This window comes from Mesoplodon mirus (assembly GCF_964341445.2).
Source record: "Mesoplodon mirus genome assembly, chromosome: 6".
Taxonomy (NCBI): Eukaryota; Metazoa; Chordata; class Mammalia; order Artiodactyla; family Ziphiidae; genus Mesoplodon; species Mesoplodon mirus.
Genome location: NC_138982.1, coordinates 45152975 through 45178177, shown reverse-complemented (window position 1 = coordinate 45178177; position 25203 = coordinate 45152975). Strand labels below are relative to the sequence as shown.

The following is a 25203-nucleotide window of genomic DNA, read 5'->3' as shown; positions in this document are numbered from 1 at the left end:
CTCACGGGCTCTAGAGCGTAGGCTCTGTAATTGTGGCACACGGGCTTAGCTGCTTCATAGCATGTGGGATCTTCCTGGACCAGGGCTCCAACCTGTGTCCCCTGCATCGGCAGGCGGATTCTTAACCACTGTGCCATCAGGGAATTCCAGATTTTCTTTTCTAATGCAGACTGTTCACAGTTTTTTGTATGTGTGTTTTTTGTTTTTCTTTTATAATTACAAATGGTTTTGAAAAATAGGTAATAAATCTCCTAATGGAATAAGTGACTATCCGAAGATCAGAGTGACAGTAACTCGAGATCAGCCACGCAGAGTCCTGCCTTCCTTTGGGTAAGTGTTAAATTCTGCCTTTCTGTAAATGGAAACTTAGTAATTTTTAGGTGCTCACTCTTGCTAGGCATTCTCACTTTTATTCTATTATGTAATCTTGTTAAGTAAGTACTCTGAGGTTAGTAACTTGCCAAATATCATACAGCTGGTGAGAGATGTACTCAAGTGTGTGTTACTTTTTCTACCATATCATATGCCTATATAATCTGATTTTGAAAACCTTTAATTTTTAAAATTATTTTTAATTTTTATTTTTTTGGCCTCACCATGTGGCTTGTGGGATCTTAGTTCCCTGACCAGGGGTTGAACCTAGGCCCTCGACAGTGAAAGCACTGGACTGCCAGGGAATGCCCTTTAAAACCTTCTAAAAAAGAATTGTCACTCACTTCTAAACTTTTTTTTGAAGTATAATATGCATTCAGAACAGTGCAGAAATCATGTATACAATGAACTGTTATTATTTTATTAGTAATTTTCTTCTCTCTGTGTTCTCACTTTCTGGAACTTCTGTTCCTTGGATAGTGGACCTTATGGATTGATCTAATTTAATTTTTGTATATATTCTCTTTTGTTTTTGTCCTTACCCTTGTTTAAAAAAAATCTTCTACCACCGAGATAAACATATATGTATACTTTTGTGTTTTTTTTGGCTTCATAGTTTTTAAGTTGTAAGCATCCTCCCATTTCCTATTCCCCATGGCTTTTTCTTTCTCCAACCATCAAATTCTTATTATAGAGATACAATATCTTTTCTTATCTCTCTAAAGCTGTTAATTATTTTAAAATTTCTTCTCCTCCTTGCTTTGTCTGCTTCCTTTGAGTTTCTCCTCCCCTTTGGTTTATTTTGGTTTTATCTTTCTTATGAGTTCTTACTCAAATACCTGGTAATCCTTGGCTGTCCACTCATGTTTGAAAATGAGACACTAACTATAAAAAGTAAGGCTCCCTGGAGGTGGCTAAACGGCTGATTGTAGGATTAGGAGAGATAAAGTAAAAAATGATTGTGGAACGTCCTGTGCCAGCAATTAAAGGAGCTCTAAAAACCTGGGGACATTATCAACATGACACAGGAGGAAACTTGAAGGGGCTTTCACTGGCCAGTTGGGGACAATTTAAGCATCAAATGAATAAAGACAAGAATACACATGTTAATAAATAAGTACATAGTGTGGGAGGAAAAGGTCTTTATAGTAGAATGCCAACTAGTAAGTGTAGAAGGAATGATGGAATTAGAAAATCACCATCTTTTAACTATCACAGTAATAACTGATATATACAGGAATTGTCAGTTGAGCTAAAACTAGTAAGTAAAAGTTTGATGAAGTATGGAATATTTACATAAACTCAGAATTTTTCCCCACAAATTACTTACAAATTATAAAGGGAAAAATAGTAACTTCAGAGTGGAGAAACCTGCCTGACGCCACCTTAACCAAAGGATCAAAGTTTAAATCACCCACAGTGGGCAAACTCACATCCTGGCCTCCAGATACATTGCACTGAGCAGGACATCATCACCTAATGTAGTATTCCTGAAAAGATCAATAATCTGAATATAATTATGAGAAAACTGGTTAAGCTGAAACTAAGGTTAATTCTACAATCAGGCTTATACTCTTCATTTTACTCTTCATTCATACTCCTCCTCTTTAACCTGTGATTATTTAGAAGGGTAGAATTATATTGTTTAATTTCCAGATACTTGGGGCTTTCCAGATATCTTTCTGTTACTGATTTCTAGTTTAATTTCATTATGGTCAGAGAATATACTTAGTACGATTTCAGTCCTTTTAAATTTGTTAACATTTGTTTATGTCCTAGAATATATTCAGTCTGGATATTCCATGTTCATTGAAAAGAATGTGTATTTTGCTATTGTTGGGTGGAGTGTTCTGTAAATGTCAGTTATTAATAGTTTGCTGATAATGTTTTACAGATCTTACTGACTTTTTGTCTACTTTTTTATTGATTGATGAGTATAGAGTGTTGATGTTTCTTACTGTAATTGTGGACTTGACTATTTGTCTCATCCAGTTATGTCAGTTTTTGCTTCATGTACAGTATTTTGAAACTCTGTAGGTGAATACATTTGACCTAGATTCACCAGTTGTTATCATTTTTCCAGTTTGCTTTATCATTCTCTGTTATATGTACATAATATTTTTTTCTGAATCATTTGAGAGTAAGTCTTAGACCCATGCCCCTTTAATCATAAGTACTTGAGTGTATTTATTTCTCAGAATGAGGACATTCACTTACATAATCACAGATGACCAAAATCAGAAAATTTAACATTGATATAGTACTATTATATAATCTTATTTAAATTTCTCTATTATAGAGATTATTTTTTTCTGACCCACAGTTCAGGGCAGGATCATGTATTACATTTAATTTTCATGTCTCTTTGATCTCCTTTAATCTGGAACAATGCCTCAGCCTCTGTTTGTCTGTAATAGCATGAATATTTTTAAAGAGTACAAAGCATTGCTTTTGTAGAATCCCTTAATTTTGTCTGACGTTTACTCATGATTTATTTTAGATTATGCAAATTTTTTGGTAAAAATACTGCATATGTGATGTGTCCTTTCTTAAACCTCACATCAAGAGAGGTATGATGTCAGTTTGTTCCATTATTGGTAATGGCAAGAGAGGCAGGCTCTATCAACCAGCAACAGTGACTAGGTGAGGGCTTCATGGCTTCCCTTTCTTTAGCATTTATTAATTTAGTATTCAGCAGATACTGATTGAGTGCCTTTTGGCTTAGATCATGTACCAGGATACGGTGGTGGAAGGATGAAATCTCTGTCTTCATGGACTTTAAAGTTTAGTGTGGGATGCAGTCCCACAGTGACACCAGTAATTAATCAGTCACACCAATAGTTAATTTCAGTGGTGCCAAATGACTAAAGGAAAAGTGTAGTACCAGAGGAGGGTATGTTGTGTAGTAGCGAGCTAAGCCAGAGTTGGAGTTGGAAAATTGGGCATGAGGAAGAAGGCAAAGACTTTCATGTGGAAGCCCTGGTGACTGGGAATAGACATTCCATAGCAGAATTCTGGGGTGCCCTCTGCTCTAGAGATCTAATTTTTGTGAATGGTGTTTGTCTGATTTGCCAGGAACAAGCTTAACCTGAGACAGCTTAATCACAGGATTGTCTGGAGCTTAAATTCCAGCAATTAAAGCCATTTGGGAATAACTTTCTTTTTTTTTTCCTCTCAGTTTTACTTTGAGCTCAGAAGCCTGTAATAGAAGACCAGGTGGCCGTCGCCATAGCAAAGGCAATCTGGAGAGTTCCTTAACGTGGAAGCCTCAGGAACAGGTTGTAACAGAGATGATTTCTGAAGAGGGTGGCAAGGGTCTGAGGCGTCCCCATTGTACTGTGGAGGAGGTAAGCCCTTTTAGCCTGATCTCTTTTAAAAGCAATTTTAGGAATTTGAGTGGGGGGGCATAAATAGTATATGTTCTGTGGTACAAAATACAAAAGGTATAAATGGGTGTACAGGGACTGTAAATTTCCCAGTCTCCCTTCTATATCTGGCCCCTATTTGACTCCAATGCTTATATGTATTCTTCTGTATATATGTAGTCAATTTTCAGGTAAAGGAAAGAAAAAGGAATCATATTAGGAAAAGGTACGATTATAGATTCTTTCTTTTTGGGTGTCTGAATTATTCTAACTTGTTTCTTGTATAAGCTGTAATAACTGTGACTAAGTAAGGGAAGTAAATGGTGTACATGTCTGCTTTTTCCTTCCATTTTTAGGGCACCTAGCATGATGTCTTCATCAACAATCTTCCCTTCCCTCTTGAAGTCTTCACTTATTCCAGGAGAATTTAGAACTATTCCTGTCTCTGGCATTTCCCCCAGTCCATCACCTATTGCAATTTGCTAGATGGTTTTCTGAGCCACTTAGCTTAGTTCATCAAAGAAATGTTTATTTGGGTCCCAGGTGCTGTGCCAGTTTTCAGCAATTCAGAATTGAATAAAATATGGTCCCTGTTCTCTAGGAGCTTACACATTAATTGTTGTAATCAGCAAGCAAGTAGGCAGAGAAAGGAATGGACTGCAGCCCTGGAGGGGATTTTAAGGAGAGGTATTAAAGTAGGCTTCAGTACCTCCTAGATGAGAAATAAGGGATGGGACTGAGCAGATATATATGGGGTATACACAGGCCATATTCTAGAAACATTAGAAGGTAGTATTAGCAAGGACATACTTACTGGTTAAGTGTGAAATAAGGTTAGATGGAAGAACCTGAGTCCCAGATTTCAATCTTGGATAAATATGTGTCACTGACCAGGATACCCTATGTGTTTACGGGAAGGTGATGACTTCAGTTATGGACATTGTTTAAAGTGCCTGTGAAACACGCAAGAAGACCTGTCCCATAGACTTTTGGATATATGGGAGTTTTGAGAAGAAGGCAGGGTTAGGGACATATTGCTGAATCTTCTACATATTGGTGTTAGATAAATCAAGGGAGCTGAAGAGATTATTTAGGGAGAGTATGTAGTGTGAGAAGAGATAATGGGCAGAACCATCAACATTTACAGGGAGGCAGAAGAAATAATCTTCAGTGGAGACTGAGAAGATAAGAAATTAGGAGAGGGGCTTCCCTGGTGGTCCAGTAGTAAAGAATCCGCCTTCCAATGCAGGGGATGCAGGTTCGATCCCTGGTTGGGGAACTAAGAACCCACATCCTGTGGGGCAGCTAAGCCCATGCACCACAACTACTGAGCTTGTGCGCCTCAGTGGGAGCGCCTGTGTGCTACAAGCTACAGAGCCCATGGGCCCTGGAGCCCACATGCCAGGGCTAGAGAGAAGCTTGCACGCCTCAACAAAAGATCCCACGTGCCTCGTCAAAGATCCCGCGTGCCACAACTAAGACCCGACACAGCTAAAAAAATAAAGAAATACTAAAAAAAAAAAAAGAAATCAGGAGAGTGTATTGTCCAGGAAGGCAAGGCGAGGTTAGCAGGGTGAGATGCTGGAGAGAGAGGTCAAGTGACAGAAGAGCTGAAAATGTGTCCATTGGATCTGGCCATGGAGGGTCATTAGTGACTTTGGTGAGACCAGTTCTGTTTTGGAAGCTGAATGTTCTGAATATGCAAGTGGATTATTTCTGCTGAGTTTTTTGTGGTTAACCCAGTTTCACTGTCAAAACTAAGATGCTATCAAGGTCTAGCAGATAATGTAAATGAGTGAAATGGGCTGGAGTGAATAGGTGACCAAAGGGAATAAATAGTCTTACATAGCTCCAGATTGTTGATACAGTGTTTCAAAAGAGACCAGATGTTATTGGATTTTTCTTTTTAATTTGTAAAGTTGGTAATTAAAATTAAAGGAATTGAACACTAAAATTACAAAAACTGCTGGCGAATGAAACACATCTGTGAGCTGCATTTGACCTCTTAGTCTTTGTTTATGATTTAATTATAGGTTTGATGTGCTGGTAGTTATCTAAATGCTTTCTTTTATTTAGGGTGTTCAAAAAGAGGAGAGAGAGAAATACCGAAGGTTACTGGAGCGACTTAAAGAAGGTGGTCATGGAAACTCTGTTCCTCCTGTAACTTCAACTCATCATAGGTAAAGATGCGTTACCAAGATAAATGCTTTGCCAGACATCTTTTTCCTTATTTTTGGAGAAGAGGTTGGTGGGAAGGGCTTTGTTGAAAAAAGAGATTAATATTGAGAGAGCGAGCCCTGTAATTTGTCTGTACTGATGGATTATATAGAACAGTGGTTTTACAAAATAGAATTTTCTGTTAGCTTTAAGAGTCCTTTGTTCAAGTGAACTCTTACATAAAACTCTGATACAGAAAAGTGGAATCACTGGTTGAAGTCAGGTTCCCTGGGTGCAGAGAGTTTTTTTCAACCTCCCCAACACACGTTTCTCATGACCTCTGTCTTCCTCTCTTTTTCCCCCTCTTCTCCCCGGCTCTTCCCTCCCTTCATCTCCTCCCACCCAGCCCCGCCCCCACCCCTGCCATGTACACATAGTCTCTGAGGCATCCTAGTGGATGCATCTTAGCACAGTCGGAAATCTTCCACTCTAGAGACAAGATTAAAATCATCCCAGGTCATAAGAAGTTTTCTTTACAAGACTGCGTGTTAATTAACTGTGCTGAGTTGACCAAATAGATGAGAATGGCAGAAGGAATTGATGTCTGGCCTTTCATTTCCCTGTAAACAAGGGGACAAAAAATATGTGAGCTCAGGTTTGAGGTCTACTTGATAATTCTAACAAGCGGTGTGAGAATACACAGAGGGGAGTCCCAGAAATTATTTAACAGTAAGTTGAGGGTGAAGAAGTAACAAGACTGTCTAGCTTGTTGAATGCAGAAATAACAAGAATTTTAACTTCGGGAATTTTAACTTTGTGAACTTTAAAAAGAAATTCAGGGACTTCCCTGGTGACATAGTGGTTAAGAATCTGCCTGCCAGTGCAGGGGACACGGGTTCAAGCCCTGGTCCGGGAAGATCCCACATGCCGCGGAGCAACTAAGCCCGTGTGTCACAACTACTGAGCCTGTGCTCTAGAGCCCGTGAGCCACAACTGCTGAAGCCCGCGTGCCTAGTGCCTGTGCTCCGCAACAGGAGAAGCCACCGCAGTGAAAAGCCCGTGCGCCGCATTGAAGAGTAGCCCCTGCTTACTGCAACTAGAGAAAGCCCACGCCCAGCAACGAAAACCAAACACAGCCAAAAAATAAATAAATTTATTTAAAAAGAAATTCAGTTTAGTCAATCAGAATGTTCATATTTTTTTCCATTTTGACTAGCCACTGTTGGAAGCAGCAGTATACTTCATGAACTGTTGGTTTTGTCATGTCAGCAAAATCCTCAAACTGTTTTGCTTATTATGTTTTTTTGGTTGTTGTTCTTTTTTCTTCTTATGTTCTTTTAATTTGTTGTTTTGGGATCCATTTCAGTATATCGTTTAAAATTTTTCATCTTTTAACTTGGGTGTTATCATGCTGAGATTTTTCAGTCAAGGTGGTGCTGGGGATTGAGAACATCCTTTTTTTTTTTTTTTTTTTTTGTGGTACGCGGGGCCTCTCACTGTTGTGGCCTCTCCTGTTGTGGAGCACAGGCTCCGGATGCGCAGGCTCAGCAGCCATGGCTCATGGGCCCAGCCGCTCCGCAGCATGTGGGATCCTCCCGGACCGGGGCACGAACCTGTGTCCCCTGCATCGGCAGGCGGACTCTCAACCACTGCGTCACCAGGGAAGCCCCAAGAACATCCACTTTTATAATGGAGAAACTGGAGGTTAGGTAACTTGGCTGGAATATTAGAATCAGGATTAGACTCCTTTTATCCTAGTCCCAGATGATGCTATGTTGCGTCCTTTCTCTTGTAATTTGACATTTCTGGGTTATCAATAACTCCTGTTTGGAGAAGCTTACCAGAAAGAGATAATGAATACTTACAATAGATTTTCCTTTTGTATCTGATCTTCTTCACTGTTTGTGTTTCTAAGTTCTCAGAGAAGTCAGATGGACACATTAAAGACCAAAGGCTGGGGGCAAGAGCAAAGTCATGGAGTCAAAACAACCCAGTTTGTTCCAAAACAATGTGAGTTCCCAGATTTAGCTGTATCTTAATAGTCTTAATATATTGAACTTAGTTCAAGTGCATATAAAGTTGGAAAATGACATACTAGTAAAAGATGGTACCAAACTTTAAAACTTTATCAGACCCCAGGGCGTTGATAGGGGCCTACCAGTACCAGTAGTTTAGTAAAAAAGCTATTTCAGAATAAAGCCAATTTATAAAATACCTCTTGATGATTATTCTAGCTTCTATATCGTAGTGTATATTTTGTGAGCCTAAAATTAATTTCTTTGTATTCCTTATATTAATTTCCTTGTATTTCTCTACTTGCTGTTCACTAAATGACACTAAATGATAGCTTACCAGGTGAGCAGATATTAGTCAGTTTACACTAAAGGTTATATTTAAAGGAGAAAGAGATTTATGCGTTTGTAAGCAACTTAATTCGTATGGAGGCTAATGTCTTTGGAACCCATTTTAGCATTTCAATGTAAATTAATATTTTGATACTTTGGAAACCATAAATTGAAATTCCAGCTATATGATTGATTAATAAAGGAAACACTTTTTTTTTCTTTTTTTTTTTTATCATCCTCACAGATAAAGTTGTTGAAACAAGGGGACCTCTGTGTTCAGTGAGAAGTGAAAAGAGGTACATGGTTCAGTTTATTCTAAGTTTTCTTTGACATATTATTTTCTTACTTTATAGACTATATGAGTAACCATGTCTGAGGAATTGTGAACTCTTCTCAGCTCTGGTAGCTGGTCAGTATGTGTGGGTACTTAGGTAGCTCTTGTGTCAGATGTCCACGCTAGCTTGGGAGGGTGCCCTTCTCCCCTAGGCATTAGAGGTTGGGAGGCATCGGTACTGCTTAGACAAGAGCGTGGGTGTGGTGGGCATCTCTGGTGATCAGCATCTCTAATATATGAACAGTGAAGGCAGTTCTGTGTGCCTTAGGATTTTGGATATTGGTTCAGTTATAGTAGAGTTTGGTAAACTATGGCCCATGGACCAAATCTGGTCCACCTGCCTGTTTTTGTAAGTAAAGTTTTATTGGACACAGTCATGCTCATTCATTTACATACTACTTATGGCTGCTTTCAAACTACAATGAAAGTTGAGAAGATGTGACAAAACCCATAAGACCTGCAAAGCTGGGCTTCCCTGGTGGCACAGTGGTTGAGAGTCCACCTGCTGATGCAGGGGACGTGGGTTCGTGCCCCGGTCTGCGAGGATCCCACGTGCCGCGGAGCGGCTCTACCCGTGAGCCATGGCCGCTGGTCCTGTGCGTCCGGAGCCTGTGCTCCGCAGCGGGAGAGGCCACAATAGTGAGAGGCCCGCGTACCGCTAAAAAAAAAAAAAAAAACCTGCAAAGCTAAGATATTTACTATCTGATCCTTTTTAGAAAAATTTTGCTAACCTTTGGTTTAGAGGACTATATAAACTCAAGGCAATATTTGTTTACAATTATTAAATCTTTCTGAAACTAGTTTATTATGTATCAGATTACAGTCATCCAGTCTGTAATCTCTCACTTTTTTCCTCAGGTGTTCAAAGGGGAAACTTTCTGATACAGAGAAGACAGTTGGAATCAGACTAGAAAATGAAGGTGTAAGTAGAAACCCTAGTTAAATTTTATGTCTTTTACTCTTTCACCTGACTTATGTTAAAATTTTGGGCCCATGAAAAATAAGAAAGATGATATATGTTACTTTGATTTCTAATTCCGTTGTTTTCTTTGAAGAAGCAGCAGGCATTGAGGATACACACCTTTGGCTTTCTTCTGAGTTGCAAGACTTTTATCTCTGTGCTGTAGCGACCTTTGTAAGAGAGACTAACTTGCTTCCATCCCAACCCTTATCTGTGTTGCCTGGCTTCTTTTGGAGAACTTTTTAAAACCATACATCTTTAGGGAAAATAGTTGTTCAGGACTTTTCAGATTCAAGATTTCATATTTAGTTGAAAATATCACCAATCTTCTGCTTAATTGGATTTTACATTTTCTATATAAGTATCAGAATAAGAAGTGTCCCAGTGATCTCCATAGCAGTACCAACATTTTAAATAATAGTGGCAAAGTGTTTTACTAAGCACTCCATATCCAAAAGAATTATATTTCTAAACTAAATGCAAACTTGAAGTTTTAGAGTATTTCATATTTTAGGTAATAGAAATACCAAAGTTTAGGGAACTGCTTTGTGTTAAGTATCAGCCTGATCAAGATTCTCTTTTCCCATTTGATATCTTCATAAGAACTAGTCTTAAGGCTAAGTCATAGTCTTAAGTCATAATCTTAAGTCCTAAGTCTTAGGTTGTTCCCTTCTCTAATGTATTTGTTACCTGGCTAAAGACTACGTCCTGCTTCTATCCTTGCTGAACCTGAAGGCATTGCGATCTGGGACCATGTGGAAGGGCCAGCAGCTACTGGTTTCCTAGGACCAGTATACCTGGCAGTTAGCTATAGTAAAGAACACTCACTGGCTACATGTGTTGAGAGTGTAGTTCTAGTCCAGTGCTCTATTTCTAAATAAATTTCCTAAGTTTAGATAAGTTTGCCTACCAGATGACTTAAGTTCAGTATTAACAGTTACGTAGGGTCATGATAAGGAAAGATTCTTATCAGAATTTCTGGGATGCTGGCAAAATTCTGTTTATTGACCTGAATGGTGGTTACATAGGTGTTAATATTACAAAAATTAAGTGGCACATTAATGTTTTGTGCATTTTTCTATAATATGTAATTACTTTTTTAAAAGGATGAAGTAGAACAAGTTTACTTGGTATAAGGATAGAAGTGGTTTATATTGAGTGGTGGGATTATGGGTCATATTTTTTGCTTTTTTAAAGCTTTTCAAAATGTCTTTTAACTATATTATTTTTAATTGAAATAAGAAAACTGAAAATACTTTTCTTGCTACCTCCAGGGAAAACAAATGTTCTCCTTCATGGTTTATAATTGAGGTGTCCTGTTGTGAGCCTTAGGTCTTGAACAATTTTTGTTCCCTCTTCCAGGGACAGGCAGATATGCTTAATCTACTTTACTCATTTGGGGATTTACTAATTCTCTTTTCTTTCAAGATAATGGTGCTGTTTTATATTTCATGTGTTACGTATGTTTATATGTGCAAGTATCAAACATGTCAGTAGAATATGGGAACTTTTTTGATCAGAGGAGGGGACTCCAGCTGGAACCTGACTTATCTGAAGAAGTGTCAGCCCGACTCCGCCTGGGCAGTGGAAGCAGTGGCTTACTCAGGAGGAAGATGTCAATACTTGAGACAAAAGAAAAAAATTGCTCAAGCAAAGAGAGGGATAAAAGGACAGATGATCTTCTTGAACTTACAGAGGTATTGTTTCTTGTTTCTTGTGATGATCAGAATAAGGGACATGTTTTTAAATAACCTCAGTTATTTAAGACTTGAGTGAATGTTTTGTTTTGAAGAGTTTCTCCAGGCTAGGGAATGTATGTATGAAGGAAATCAGGCCCAAGGGCTGGTCAGTCACTGGCTACACTGATCATTAGTGATCTGTGAAAGTGGCCTAAGGGATTAGATTAATTTCAGCAAATGTGAGTAGACAGAATTGTCACATATCTTGGAATATAATGGGTTCTTTGTAGATTCTTCTTCTAAACTTAAAATATTTTGAGTTACACGGTATGGGTCTGACATTAGGAAGGAGTTCATTGCAGTTTTTTTTTTTTTTAAACATTTTATTTTATTTGTTTATTTTTGGCCGAGATGCACGGCCTGTAGGATCCCAGTTCCCCAATCAGGGATCGAACCCAGGCCCAGGCAGTGAAAGCACCAAGTCCCAACCACTGGACTGCCAGGGAACTCCCCTTCATTGAGGTTTTTGTTAAGCGATTATGGTTCACTAAAATGTCCCTTTCAATGATTATTGTATTTGAAACGTTTCTATAAGTAAAAACTTATAGAAGACAAGGAAATGAAGGTAGTTAAAAATTCTCATTTTAAAGGTGAGCCCACATCTTGACTCCTTCTCCATTGTTGTGGTAGTCAGTCCTATTCAGTGAATATTTATTGAGCACTTACTATATGTTGGGCATGCAGGTGGAGAGAGAGAGAGATCCATAAAACTGCAAAATTTTGTTTAGTGGGGGGGAGCAGTATTGAAAATATTTGGATAAAATAATTTCTCTTTGGTTTATAGATTCAGGCTTATAGCTTAAATATGCATTTCTCTTTGTAATTCTTGAGAATGATGCCATCTATTCAATAAGGACTCAGTTGCTAGACTGCTGCCTAGTTTTCTAGTTTCTGCTTACTCTCTTCATGTCAAAAGTGGATAGAATGATCTCTTTGATTCCTAATTTTATTACTTTGATGTTTTAAAATAAAAGTTCAGGAGGTAGATAAGGAAAGTATGAAAATGCTTTTATAGTGTTGTGAAGGGAGCAAAGGCTGAGGAGTTAGACACTCCTGGGTTCAAATCTTGGCTCTGCCTTTTAATCATTATATGACTTTGACCATGTAACCAAAATTCTCTGAGATTTACCTCTTCTATAAAATGGTGATAATACTCTCCCCACAAGCAGGGATTAATGGTGTGCTTCAAGCATCTGGTACATGTTTGGCTCATGTATCCCACATGGTAGTGGGATAATTGAGAGTATACTTTAAATATTATTATCAAATTATTGTTTTCAGAAGCTAATAATTGCACTAACATTTTTTATAACCATTAGTAGTAAGATTGCTTTGTGCTCCTAAATTGACATCCTTTCCTACTTCAATTTAGTAGGTCTTTGATGGTATATTTTTCTTAAGGGTCAGGTATTAACAGAGATAAAAAGCTTTTTTCAATCTCAGACTTTCAGTATCTGATAGTGGTTCCATATTAAAGCAGCAACCTCTGGACTTTGTAATTCAGGACATGGAAAAGGAAATCAGTAATGCTCTAGGCCATGGCCCACAGGATGAGATCCTAAGTAGTGCTTTCAAATTACGAATCACTCGAGGAGATATCCAGACCTTGAAGAACTATCACTGGCTCAATGATGAAGTAAGTTGTCTTTATTTCCCCCTTTGACTATCATTATGCTTAACCATTTTCTGTCTGTAACCATAGTGGTTTCTACACAATTAAAAGGGGCTGGTAGGGCTTCCCTGGTGGCACAGTGGTTGAGAGTCCGCCTGCCGATGCAGGGGACACGGGTTTGTGCTCTGGTCTGGGAGGATCCCACATGCCGCGGAGTGGCTGGGCCCGTGAGCCGTGGCCGCTGAGCCTGCGCGTCCGGAGCCTTTGCTCTGCAACGGGAGAGGCCACAGCAGTGAGAGGCCCATGTATTGCAAAAAAAAAAAAAAAAAAAAAAGGTGGGGGGGGTGGCTGGTAAAGCAGCTTTAGTTTATCTAAAACAAAAACATCTTAAACCTTAAAAACATGATTAATTCTGATTGTTTGCTGCCTTTAATTAGCAATGTTTCCCTCTTCTGCATTTGTGCTTTGTTTCATCCACCACTGCATTTACTAGTCTTCAGTGAGATTTTTATAAATCCTGGGTGCAACTGATAAATGGAAGGAAGCAAGCGATACTTTATTTTAGATGAATTCTTATAGGAGCCATTTTATTTTTTCAATAATAAAGGAATATATTGATCACTGTATGTACACTATGTGATTTTTTTCTTTATTTCATTTGAGTGATAACTGTAAAATTTGCCTAATTGTCATCTTGTATCCTTATGTATTTAGCTAAAGCTAGCTCTTGGTTCTTGCCAATTTCCCAGTTGGTTCTTTACCCAGCTGCTCAGCCCCTGCATTTTCTCCCTTTGCCTTCCTTCCTCCCCGCTATAACTAGTGACATATAAACACATTCTTGTAAAATTAGAATGTTTCTGTTTCACATTATAAATGTGAAATAAATGTGTTTATTATAGAAAATTTAGAAAATACAGGAAAAGTGAAGGAAAAACATTATCGTTTGAAAGTGGCACAACTCAAAAATAAACAAAATACTAATGTTTTGGTGTATTTCCTTCCATTTAATTTTTTTTAATTGAAGTGTAATTTATATATAGTAAAATTCACTTCCAGTTAATATTTTTGCATATTTTGTGTGTGATATAGTTACATATACATTTTCATTGTTGCAGACTTTCTCCTTGAGTTCTTTCTCTTGTCTCTCTTACTCATATGCCTCAAAAGTACAGTCTCATTCCTTCTTAATCCCTCCCATTTTGCACTGATCTTTTTTTAAAAAATACATTTATTTTATTTTATTTATTTTATTTTTGGCTGCTTTGGGTCTTCGTTGCTGCATGCGGGCTTTCTCTAGTTGTGGTGAGCGGGGGCCACTCTTTGTTGCAGTGCGCTGGCTTCTCACTGCAGTGGCTTCTCTTGTCACGGGGCACGGGCTCTAGGTGCGTGGGCTTCAGTAGTTGTGGCATGCAGGCTCAGTAGTTGTGGCACACAGACTTATTTGTTCCGCGGCATATGGGATCTTCCCAGACCAGGGATTGAACCGTGTCCCCTGCATTGGCAGGCAGATTCTTAACCACCGTGCCACCAGGGAAGTCCCTGCACTGATCATTTTTTGTTTTCCATCTTCTGTCATAGACAGCCCTTTTATCCCCTTCCTTAGTACCTTCCCTTCCCTCAGCTTATTTTCTAATTCATCCTAATTGAGTTAGGTAGAAATCTAGTTTTGATAATATACTTGCCATATTCTAACATTTACTCTCTTGATATTACAGGTCATTAATTTTTACATGAATCTCCTGGTGGAAAGAAATAAAAAACAAGGGTATCCAGCACTTTATGCATTCAGTACTTTCTTCTATCCGAAATTAAAGTCTGGGGGTTACCAAGCAGTGAAAAGATGGACCAAAGGGGTCAATCTCTTTGAACAGGAACTTATTCTGGTGCCTATTCATCGGAAGGTACATTGGAGCCTGGTGGTAAGTCGAGAGGTTTAATTGTTGGAGTTTGGATAATGACTGTTCTGTTAAATGCAGGAATATCTCAGAGATATTGCAGGTTCAGTTACAGACCACCACTGTAAAGCGAATATCGCAATAAAGAGAGTGACATCAATTTCTTGGTTTCCCAGTGCATATAAAAGTTATGTTTACACTACGCTGTAGTTTATTAAGTCTGCAATAACACTATATCTAAAAAACAATCTACGTACCTTAATAAAAAATACTTTATTGCTAAATACTTTTTATGCTAACCATCATCTGAACCTTCAGTGAGCTGTAGTCTTTTCACAATAGTAGCATCAACGGTCACTGATCACAGATCACCATAACAAGTATATTAATAATGAAAAAGTTTGAAATGTTGTGAAGAATTACCAAGATATGACACACAGACATGAAGTGAGCAAACACTGTTAGAAAAATGACGCTGATAGACTGGCTTAATGCAGGGTTGCTGCAGACCTTCTATTTGTGAAAAATGCAATGTCTGCAAAGCACAATAAAATGAAGTGTGCTGGTAATGAAGGCGACTCTTCTGTCTAGTGAGAGTCCCGTAGTATATGTTAAAGGCATACTCTGCAGAGTCCCTTCTTAGTTCTTGAGTTGAACAACTTAGAAAGCTACAAGACAGTCTGTGTAGTGGAGGAGCTTTGATTTTTAATAGGAAAGAATTTTAGTGCACGTGGGTTATTTTATTACTTTTGTTTACAAGATGATAACGGGTTTATTGTAGTAAAGGTATAAAGAAAAAGGCAAAAAAAAGTCTCATCACTCTGAGAGGACCACTAATGTTTTAAGGAATAAGTTTCTGTGCCTTTCTCTAGGAATAGAAAAATATAATTTTATAGACATGGAGCTCATATCATCTGTGATGTTTTATGAAAAATGTGTCTTAGAAATCCATTCATGTTGGTACATATATTTTTTTTAAATGCTTATCTTTTTAGAAATAAAATTCTCATTTTTGTGATGGTTGTTTCTGGATGTTGCATTTTTCCATTATAGGTGATAGACCTAAGAAAAAAGTGTCTTAAATATCTGGATTCTATGGGACAAAAGGGCCACAGGATCTGTGAGATTCTCCTGTAAGTAAAGGCTTAAAAACTTCAGTGTTGCCTAGTGTGCCCTTTGTTAAGTGGCCTTTCTTCTTTCCATCCTCTGGTGGATGGTAGTCTAATGTGTAGTGAGAGCTATCTTCCTAGTTGTTCACAACTTGACCTGAATCCATCTTTTTGTCTAAAATAACCTCAAAATCTGATCTTAACTGAGAAATCTTATTTAATAGCATCATTGAAAACAAGTTTGTCATATGTCATAATGTAAAATATATTTGATCAGAATCCCGTGATTTGAATTAGATTTCTCTGGGATTGATACACTCTGAATTCTTAAGCCCACTCACTGATGTCTCTGTGCTTTGTGTGATGGTTCGGTTCATCTCATAGAACCTGGAGGTAATTTTTAAGTTGAAACATGGTTTGTAGGTAACTGTTTTAATAGTAATTGCTAGAAACCTGCCTTTAAAGCATAGTCATCTATTAGCTATGTAAAGTGATGACAAGAATTTCACAGAGAGGAAGCAAATCAGTGAAACAAGTCTATTTTGAAACCCTTATGCTCACTGGAAGCAAATGCAGGTTCCAGTTTTTAATTTTAGTAAGGATACTTGGATAATTTTAATAAGGATACTTTAGTAAGGAACTCTTGTTGAATGATGTGAAAAAAGTTAACAATAATTCAGTTCTTTCTTTTTTGATGTTGTTTTAGTGTAAAAGATCCTTTTTATTTATGGGTGTTTATCTTGAATAAAAAATATAGAGAAGAAATTTTTTAAAATCATAAGATACACCAAATTGTTTATAAAGCAGTTATCTCCTTCTAGTCTTTTCTGCTTAAGATGTATGTAAAATGTGCATACATACATACGTGTGCACATACACATACATATAATCACATACTTATGAATGTTTTCACTGGAATCATACAGCAAAATTTTGTCTGTTGCTTATAATAGGATACCAAAAAACCATACTTTTATAACATTCATACTTTTTTTTCCCTCTCTCTTTTTCAATATATGAAGAGTTCAGCTTCTTTGGGTATCTGAGGCCCCCTCCCTTTCCTGATGCCCCTAGTCCAACTTTTCTCAATTTTTTTCATTATCACCTCCCCACTCCAAATTTTTTTTTTAATTTAATTTCTCCATGACGAGAGAAAGTAGTATTAAGGAAGAGACTTTTTTTGTTTGTTGGATTGAGCTTTAGAGGGCTACAAACCATTGAAATATCTAAGATTTTTGCCTTCTAAGAACCAGTTGTCACCTCTCTCGGGGTGATATTGCTGCTGCTCCCGTTGTGAGCGCATGCCCTAGCATAGCACTGGTTTCCCTTTTATGCAGGTTAGGGTGAGAACTGAGATGCCTGCGTTAAATTTGATAACCCTCTGGAGATTTGGATAAAATTAAATCACTCTCAATACTTAAGTATATATCACCTAGGAATGAGGAAATTCTCTACATAACCACAGTGCCATTATCACACTTAAGAAAATTGACAACCACTAATGTGTAATATATGGTTCATGTTCTGATATCGTCAGGTATCTTTTATAGCTTTTTTTCCTAATCCAGGAAGTCAGTCAGGGTTCATGCATGTAAGTAATGTCTCTTTAGTCTCCTTTAGTTTAGAATAGTCTCCTACATTTTTTTTTGTTTGTTTTCCATGGCAGTGCCTTTTTTTAAAGACTCCAGACCAGTTGTCTTGTTTTATATCTATTTTTAAGTGAGAAAAAGCAAGTTATAGAATGAAGTACTTTTTTTTAATAGAATAAAATGTGTGTTTTAAAATGGGGTGGAGCAGAGAACTAGACGAACAAACAGCAAACCATTAACAGTAAATATTTCCAGAGTGGTTATTATGGGGTCTTTTGCATTTTACATATTATGTTTCAATTTTTAAAATATAACCATATATAATTTTTGTAATCAGAAAAAACACAAAATAAAAGGTAAAAAGCCAAAAACAATCATATTTTTAAAAATCTAACAGAGATGGCTTTGAGAATGGCAGGTCTATTAAACATCACAATGTCTGTGTAGTCATAATGCTAAGTCTCCACAGGGATTCATCAGTATATTCCTTCTTTGCTGTTTTTTCAGTCAGTATTTACAGGATGAAAGTAAGACCAAAAGAAATATTGACCTGAATGTTTTAGAGTGGACCCACTACAGCGTGAAGCCACATGTAAGTGGTGATCATCTGTATTTCCAAATACTTTGTTGCATTTCCTGTCAGTAGCATATTATTTAGACTTGGCTTCCTTCTTCCCCTTACTTACTCATCCTTAGGCATGCATTCTCTTGAGGTTTACATCTTTAGAATGATCACTTCTAAATCTTCAGAAATTTATTTAACCAAGTTGTTTGCTTTTAAGCCTTTATCTTGTTTCTTAAACTATAAATGTTAAATATCTGCATGTCTCAAAAAATTGAGAAAAAAACACAACACAATAAATTCAAGCCAGCTACTTTTCTTGGTTGGCATTAATGGAAATTTGAAAGCTCCTGTTCAAAACTTACCTGAGAAATTTGTATATTTAGATCTTAAGGGTCTGATGCTGTGAGTCCTCAACAGTCAGGTGTGCTATTTGTGAATGTGCTTTGGATCTTGCCAGATTTGAATCTCAGGGCTTAAAAATGCATACATATGGGACTTCCCTAGTGGCGCAGTGGTTAAGAATCCACCTGCCAATGCAGGGAACATGGGTACGAGCCTTGGTCCGGGAAGATCCCACATGCTGCGGAGCAACTAAGCCTGTGCACCACAACTACTGAGCCTACGCTCTAGAGCCTGTGAGCCACAACTCCTGAGCTCATGCACCACAACTACTGAAGCCCAAGCACTTAGAGCCTGCGATCCACAACAAGAGAAGGCACCACAATGAGAAGGCTGCACACAGCAACGAAGAGTAGCCCCCGCTCGTTACAACTAGAGAAAGCCTGCTTGCAGAAACAAAGACCCAACACAGCCCAAAATTAATTAATTAATTAATTAAAAAATGCAGGGCTTCCCTGGTGGCGCAGTGGTTGAGAGTCCGCCTGCCGATGCAGGGGACACGGGTTCGTGCCCTGGTCCGGGAGGATCCCACATGCCACAGAGCGCTTGGGCCTGTGAGCCATGGCCGCTGAGCCTGTGCGTCTGGAGCCTGTGCTCCACAGCGGGAGAGGCCACAGCAGTGAGAGGTCCGCATACCGCAAAAAAAAAAAAAAAAAATAAAAAAAAATGCATATGTCTTTTAGCCCTAATGGCTCCTTTTCTTTTTTTTTTTTTTTTAAATTTTATTTATTTATTTATTTATTTATTGGGCAGTGTCAGGTCTTAGTTGCATCACGTGGGATCTTTATTGCCGCGTGCTGGATCTTTAGTTGCTGCAAGTGGGATCTTTTGTTGCAGCATGTGAGCTCTTAGTTGCAGCATGTGGGATCTAGTTCCCGGACCAGGGTTGGAACCCAAGCCCCCTGCATTGGGAGCATGGAGTCTTTGCCACTGGACCGCCAGGGAAGTCCCCTAATGGCTCCTTTTTAAAGTAAGCTATATGAGTTCAATTTTAGCCCTAACCTGTATATAATGGCTTGACTATCTTTATCCAAAAGCATTTTCATTTCTAAGTTGAAGAAGAGTAAGTGTTGAAATTTCCTGAGGAAAGCACAGATGAAAGAAGAGTTTGTTAGGATGAGTAACTGTGTTCTGGAATGGGAAATGTAATAAAGAAGACAAATTTTCTTCATTTGTGTGGTGTAGTCTATAGTTCTCTCCACGCTGTGAGAGATGCTGGGCTCAGGAGAGAAGTTCAAGGTACCTACCATATGTATGGGTGGTGTGAATTTTCAATCTTTTCCTTTTTACAATAGTCATGTGTATTTTTTTGAATAAAAATTGAGTTTTTGTCATCTAGTATGTTTTCCAGAAGTGGAATTAGACTCTCTTATACTCTTATTCCCCTTATAACTGACAGCCAAAGGGTGTAAGGGGCTGGCAAGGATTAGTGCGACACGGGCTTGGGGATTGTGTGAGTTTACTTCATCTGGGCTTGGAATCCACCACCTTTGGTTTCTGGTGCCTTTAAGTGCTGCTTGCAAGCAGTAGTGTTGTTTTTTTCAGGACGGAACTGAACATCATGGCAAGACTTCCTAACTGGTTAAACCCTATAAAGAGGCTTTATTCTTTCTCCTGCTTGCAGCTGTGGGGGTCCAAAGCAGTAGTCTTAGTTTTCCGGCTAGGGAAGACAAGTCAGACTCTGCAGTATGGAAATAGGTTAGTTGTACTGTAAGCATATCCCTGATTGAACCACACTTAGGCATTTTCAAAATTTATGAATGCCTCTGAAACAATTCTGACTGGAATTCCTGTTCCTGGTAATAAACCTTCTTTCAGTTTGCTTTATATGAGAGGTGAGAGATGGAACTCTCACTTTGCTTTTCTCTTTCCTTCTAAAAAACGTTTTCCATGAGGCTCACATACTCCATGTCATGGGTTGGGTTTTTATGCCACATAAAGACTAATTGTGTTTGTGTAATAGCAGATTTAACATTTACCTTTATAATATTGTTTATCCGCAGTAATGTTTAGAAAAAGTCAAAGGAGTTTGTATTTGATGAAATTTCACCCCTCCCTCTCCTTTTTTTGTAATTGTAGGAGATTCCTCAGCAGTTGAATGGGAGTGATTGTGGGATGTTTACTTGTAAATATGCAGATTATATCTCCAGGGACAAACCTATCACATTTACCCAGGTGAGTGGAGACCCCTCCTCCTCCACTTACTTGTTACTGAACGGGATCAACTCAGAGCGTGGTACCTGCCTCGCACCCAGTGAGCTGTCAGTGATGGTAGCTGTGCTGCTACGATGGCTGTAACCTGGGCCATAGCCCTGCTCTTGCTAGCATCAGGGTCTGTCACTGTATCTGCTCTCACGTTTATCCTGGTCTTTGGTGACCAGTGGGGCCATTTGCATACCTCTGAACTCCAGTGTTCACTGGTTCTTGAGTACTACTAATATTTTTAGCCAAAGAAGGAGGCACATCAGAATCTGTAACAGCATGGGGAAATCAGGCCTCGTGAGAACTTAAGCTGCAGGTCAAAGATATAACTATGAATGTTGATTTTCCCTTCTGTTCTGATGATTTTTGGTTCTCCATAGCTCTGCATTTGAGTGGAAATTCAAGTATGCTGGGAACTCTTGAGTATTTATGTTTGTAATAGTGGATTCTCAGTCTTTTTACAACCAAGGACACCCTCCTTTAAAAAATAGTTTGCTTTAACAGACCTCATTTTGATAGCTACCAAATTGTACGTATTGAATAGTAGGACTAATAATAACCCCATTCTAAGCTTTTGAACAACATGGACTAACTAGGGCTCCCATGCTGAATTAATACAATTGGTTAGCTTCAGCAGTTTTACTAAGAGTAAATATGTAATTTTTTACTACATGTTTTGAACTATTTAAAATAATGTATGAATCCATGTGTTAAGACTTTTTAGGCCTCTTCACACTAGTTTATAGTAAAATGGTATATCCAACTACTTACAAGGAAACTCCAGGAGTACCTCAAGGGTATCTGATTTCATCAAAAAGAGTTACAGGTGATTTTGGATTTGTCTTGCATGTTGTTGTTTTGAAAATTGGACCATGTAGTGATTATCAGTTAAAGCAGAATAATATATTAAGAAAAGCATCTAATTCTTTGATGCTTCTAAAGAAGGAGTTATTTATTCTCTGAACCTAATCACATGAGATTTGAAGGGGGGAAGTTGCTATTTGAACAGAATTGGCCATGGACAACATTTGGTATAGCACAGAGTAATTTGCAGGTTTGTTTTTTTCTTTATTCAAATAGACTTCATGTTTTTCTCCTAAGAGAGCAGAATATGTTCATTTTAGAATGTTTTGAAATACAGGTAAGTAGAAAAGTTACTTTTTGTGCTGCCACTTAGCTATTTCCCTTTTTGGTACACGTTTTTGTTTTGAAGTTGTTGTTGGACTCTATTGTATAATTCTGCATCCTGCTTTGATTTTCCTTAACACGTAAAAATGCTTATGATACATATAATAATACGAATAACCTTTTTTTATGGCTTTGTAAGTCTGTACCATGATGTGGAAAAGTCAAGGCTTACACAAAGGACATTGACATCCTACTTTATTTACATGCTACAGCTAAAGGTTGTTGACGCTGGGCACTTTCATATGTGATGTATGTGTTACTTGTGGATTCTCTGCAGCACCAGATGCCTCTGTTCCGGAAGAAGATGGTGTGGGAAATCCTTCATCAGCAGTTGCTGTGAGAACGCCCTGCCGCAGTCCCTCCCGCTGCTGGTGGTTCTTTCACAGATGGACGTTTCCATATACCTCATGCATTGTGGGTTAAGAAGTCCCTGCATCACCTCTGTTCTCTCACAGGTACTGAGCTGTTAGAAGTGCATGATGGCCCCTCTCTGCACCCTAGTCCTGACTTGGTGTGTAGAGGGCTGCTTGCAATCCTGTTTATAAGGCCATGCCTGCTCAGAGCCCTGGACTATCAACCCACACAAGAACAAACGCTAATTAATACTTTTTTTAAGTTTTTTTTTTCCCCTGTGAATGTGGGAAATACAGGATTTATTCTATGATTTTTCTGTGTGTTTGTTCACGTGTATTCATTCACTCACTCATTTGCAGACATAATGGGCAGTGGCTGTTTTCTGCTGCTCTTTTAAAGTTAACTCTAAATTTCTCATTTGAACTATTTATTTCTGAAAGGAATGTTAAGCTGCCACTCCCTGCTGAAGATCAGGAGGGAAATCAGTGGGGGGAGGAAGGGTTAATTAGCTTCTCTAGCTGGAGCAGTAACTGCCGACTTGAAGCAGGAGGTCTTCTTTCTTTTGAGGCTTGAAAATGCCAGGAGAAACACTGTGGTGTAGGGCTCTGGTTGCCTTTCAGAGGAAGTTCCACACTACAGCATTGGCACGGTGTCGTGGAAAAGTGGAACTATGGCCAAGGAACTCTGGCTATCCAAGTGTCTTCAGAAGAGTGTCGTGGTCATCCTAAAGAGACTTCCCTTTCTGGAAATGAGGTGACTTGGCTACTCTTGAAACTGGATTTGAAGTCACTGTAAACCCTAAATCTTCATTTTCATCCCAAATCTGGTTGAGTATAAGCCTCAGATATGTAAGGGCTGGCCTGGGCTGTTTATTTCAAAAGATACTATTCAGTTTAAAGCTATTTTCCTCAAAGTTCTTTTTTCTATATATAAAGCCAAAATTAAGTTTTGTACTCATTAGTATTTACATCTCCCCATTCCACCGCCACTGAAATCTGTGCAAGAAAATTTAGTACTTGGCTCTGAGGTTGCCAGTTATACAGTAGTCTATTTTGCCTATGAAAGTTTGTATTTAACTGTTTTGTTCATTAAAAACCTTACAGTGGTTACGCATATTTAATTTCAGAAAGTTTAGAGTTGGTCAGAACATATTTTGCAAGATCTAGTGCCTAGTGTTGCTTTTCTGATGTAATAAAAGGTTGCCTGGCAGAACCTGAAAAGTATACGCTGATTTCTAACCCTTTCCCTACTTAAACCTCCCACACTTCTCCTCGTTCACAAAAGTAAGAGGTCAAACCAGAAAAACTGGGCATCTGTTAGCTATGAATCAACATGTCTGCCATCTGGAGGCCCTGGCTTCTGGTCGCAGAGGCATACTTTTTTAAAAAATTATTTTTAAATTTATTTATTTAATTTTGGCTGCATTGGGTCTTCGTTGCTGTGTGTGGGCTTTGTCGCGGTGAGCGGGGGCTGTTCTTCGTTGCGGTGCGTGGGCTCTAGGCGCGCGGGCTTCAGTAATTGTGGCACATGGGTTTAGTAGTTGTGGCTCGCAGGCTCTAGAGCGCAGGCTCAGTAGTTGTGGTGCACGGGCTTAGTTGCTCCGTGGCATGTGGGATTTTCCCGGACCAGGGCTCGAAACCGTGTCCCCTGCATTGGCAGGTGGATTCTTAACCACTGCGCCACCAGGGTAGCCCTACAGAGGCATACTCTTGCAGGCAGTTTTCCCTGAGATGTGTAAAAATCTTGGTATAAGACCTGGGGCCTTTGGTGAGGATTGAAACCGCTGTGCCTGCCTACTTGATGGTCAAACCAGAGGACGTGTGCTTAGGTGGTGATTAAAGAGTGAGCCAGTTGGGCTGAGTCTCCCTCAAGCCTAGGCTGTACAGAGAACCCTGCCTGCAGCCTCCGTTCCTTTCTTGAGGCTTCTGGAGCTGTGCCAGTGAGTACTGGGATCAGGCAGCGGGCACAGCCAAGAAAGGCCAGAGATTTACTGGGTCAGCAATGCACTGAACGCCTGGTTCCCACTTGGCACTAGTAGGTTTCACCTGGGAATTTAGAACCTTGTTTAAGATTTGTTCCATGTGGGGTAAATCCTTTTAGGAATGGCAGCCCAAATGAGTGATGCTGGGGGTTAATGTATTTGTATTACAAGTATTTGGAGGGGCTTCTTAGAGCAGCATTCACTGAGCTTTCCACTAATGTGATGCTTCAGGATAGCTCTTAATAATCTTCTAGGACATAATGAATTGATGAGAACAGAGAGGCAAGTTGGAGAATGCCATTCTACTTAACCCTGAGTTTCTGAATTTAATAGGAGATAACACAGCCATGCTTCTCTAGGCACTGACATTTCTCTGTACAGATTCTTGTTGGTAATAGAATTTTAATACCTAAACAGTTTATGAGAAAAGCAGCCAGCTACTGATAATTTGCTAATTATCAGTAGCAAATTATTAACATTAAAGCCAGTGAGAAAGATATCTGTATCTCTCTATATATTTTATTGCAGTAGTTTGGGGGTCTGAAAAAAAGGTGGAGTGAACCATTGTTCTTTTTCTAGTAGGCAGTCTCTCCTAAAGATTGATGAAGAAGAAAATAAAAAAACCCACAGCTGTTGGTGAGCAAATGTCTTTCTCATTTTTGACCTTTGAGCCAGGAGGAGGGTGGGAGGGAAACAGACTTGGGGCATATGGAAGATGTCTGGAGAGCCCCTTATTCTACCTCAGTTACCTAAGGCTATTAGAACTTCTGATCTTTTCCTCCTAAGCACAGCTTGGGGAATGCCATGTTGAATGGTGGATGTTTGCCTGCACTGTGAGGCGTTGCTTGGTGCTGGGACCAAGGTGTGGGTGCAGGGAGAATGTGTCCTTGAAGATATATTGAACTTCAGATAATAAATAAATAAATATGGTGGAGAAATTTAAGTTTGTAACAACCTTAGTACTATAGTTAAGCTACACAGTTTAAATTGGCTTTTCTGAGGGAATTCCCTGGTGGTCCAGTGGTTAGGACTCTGC

The 25203-nt window shown here is 38.8% G+C and overlaps 1 protein-coding gene across 5 annotated transcripts in view; it reads left to right on the top strand.

Moving 5' to 3' along the window:
- SENP2 (SUMO specific peptidase 2) overlaps window positions 1-23406 on the top strand; it is a 31788-nt gene extending 8382 nt beyond the window's left edge. For 3 of the 5 annotated variants that reach the window (XM_082626061.1, XM_082626060.1, XM_082626059.1), the window contains exons 5-17: window positions 240-330; window positions 3551-3719; window positions 5814-5917; window positions 7810-7904; window positions 8484-8535; window positions 9432-9495; window positions 11055-11231; window positions 12778-12909; window positions 14601-14804; window positions 15834-15913; window positions 17986-18070; window positions 20522-20617; window positions 22110-23406. In XM_082626061.1, coding sequence (XP_082482187.1) covers window positions 240-330; window positions 3551-3719; window positions 5814-5917; window positions 7810-7904; window positions 8484-8535; window positions 9432-9495; window positions 11055-11231; window positions 12778-12909; window positions 14601-14804; window positions 15834-15913; window positions 17986-18070; window positions 20522-20617; window positions 22110-22172 — 1412 coding nt within the window. In that variant the 3' untranslated portion in view covers window positions 22173-23406. Of the gene's footprint in view, window positions 1-239; window positions 331-3550; window positions 3720-5813; window positions 5918-7809; window positions 7905-8483; window positions 8536-9431; window positions 9496-11054; window positions 11232-12777; window positions 12910-14600; window positions 14805-15833; window positions 15914-17985; window positions 18071-20521; window positions 20618-22109 lie in introns of those variants that run through there. The other 2 variants (XM_082626058.1, XM_082626057.1) reach the window with 2 other exon arrangements.
- The last annotated feature ends 1797 nt before the right edge of the window (window positions 23407-25203 follow it).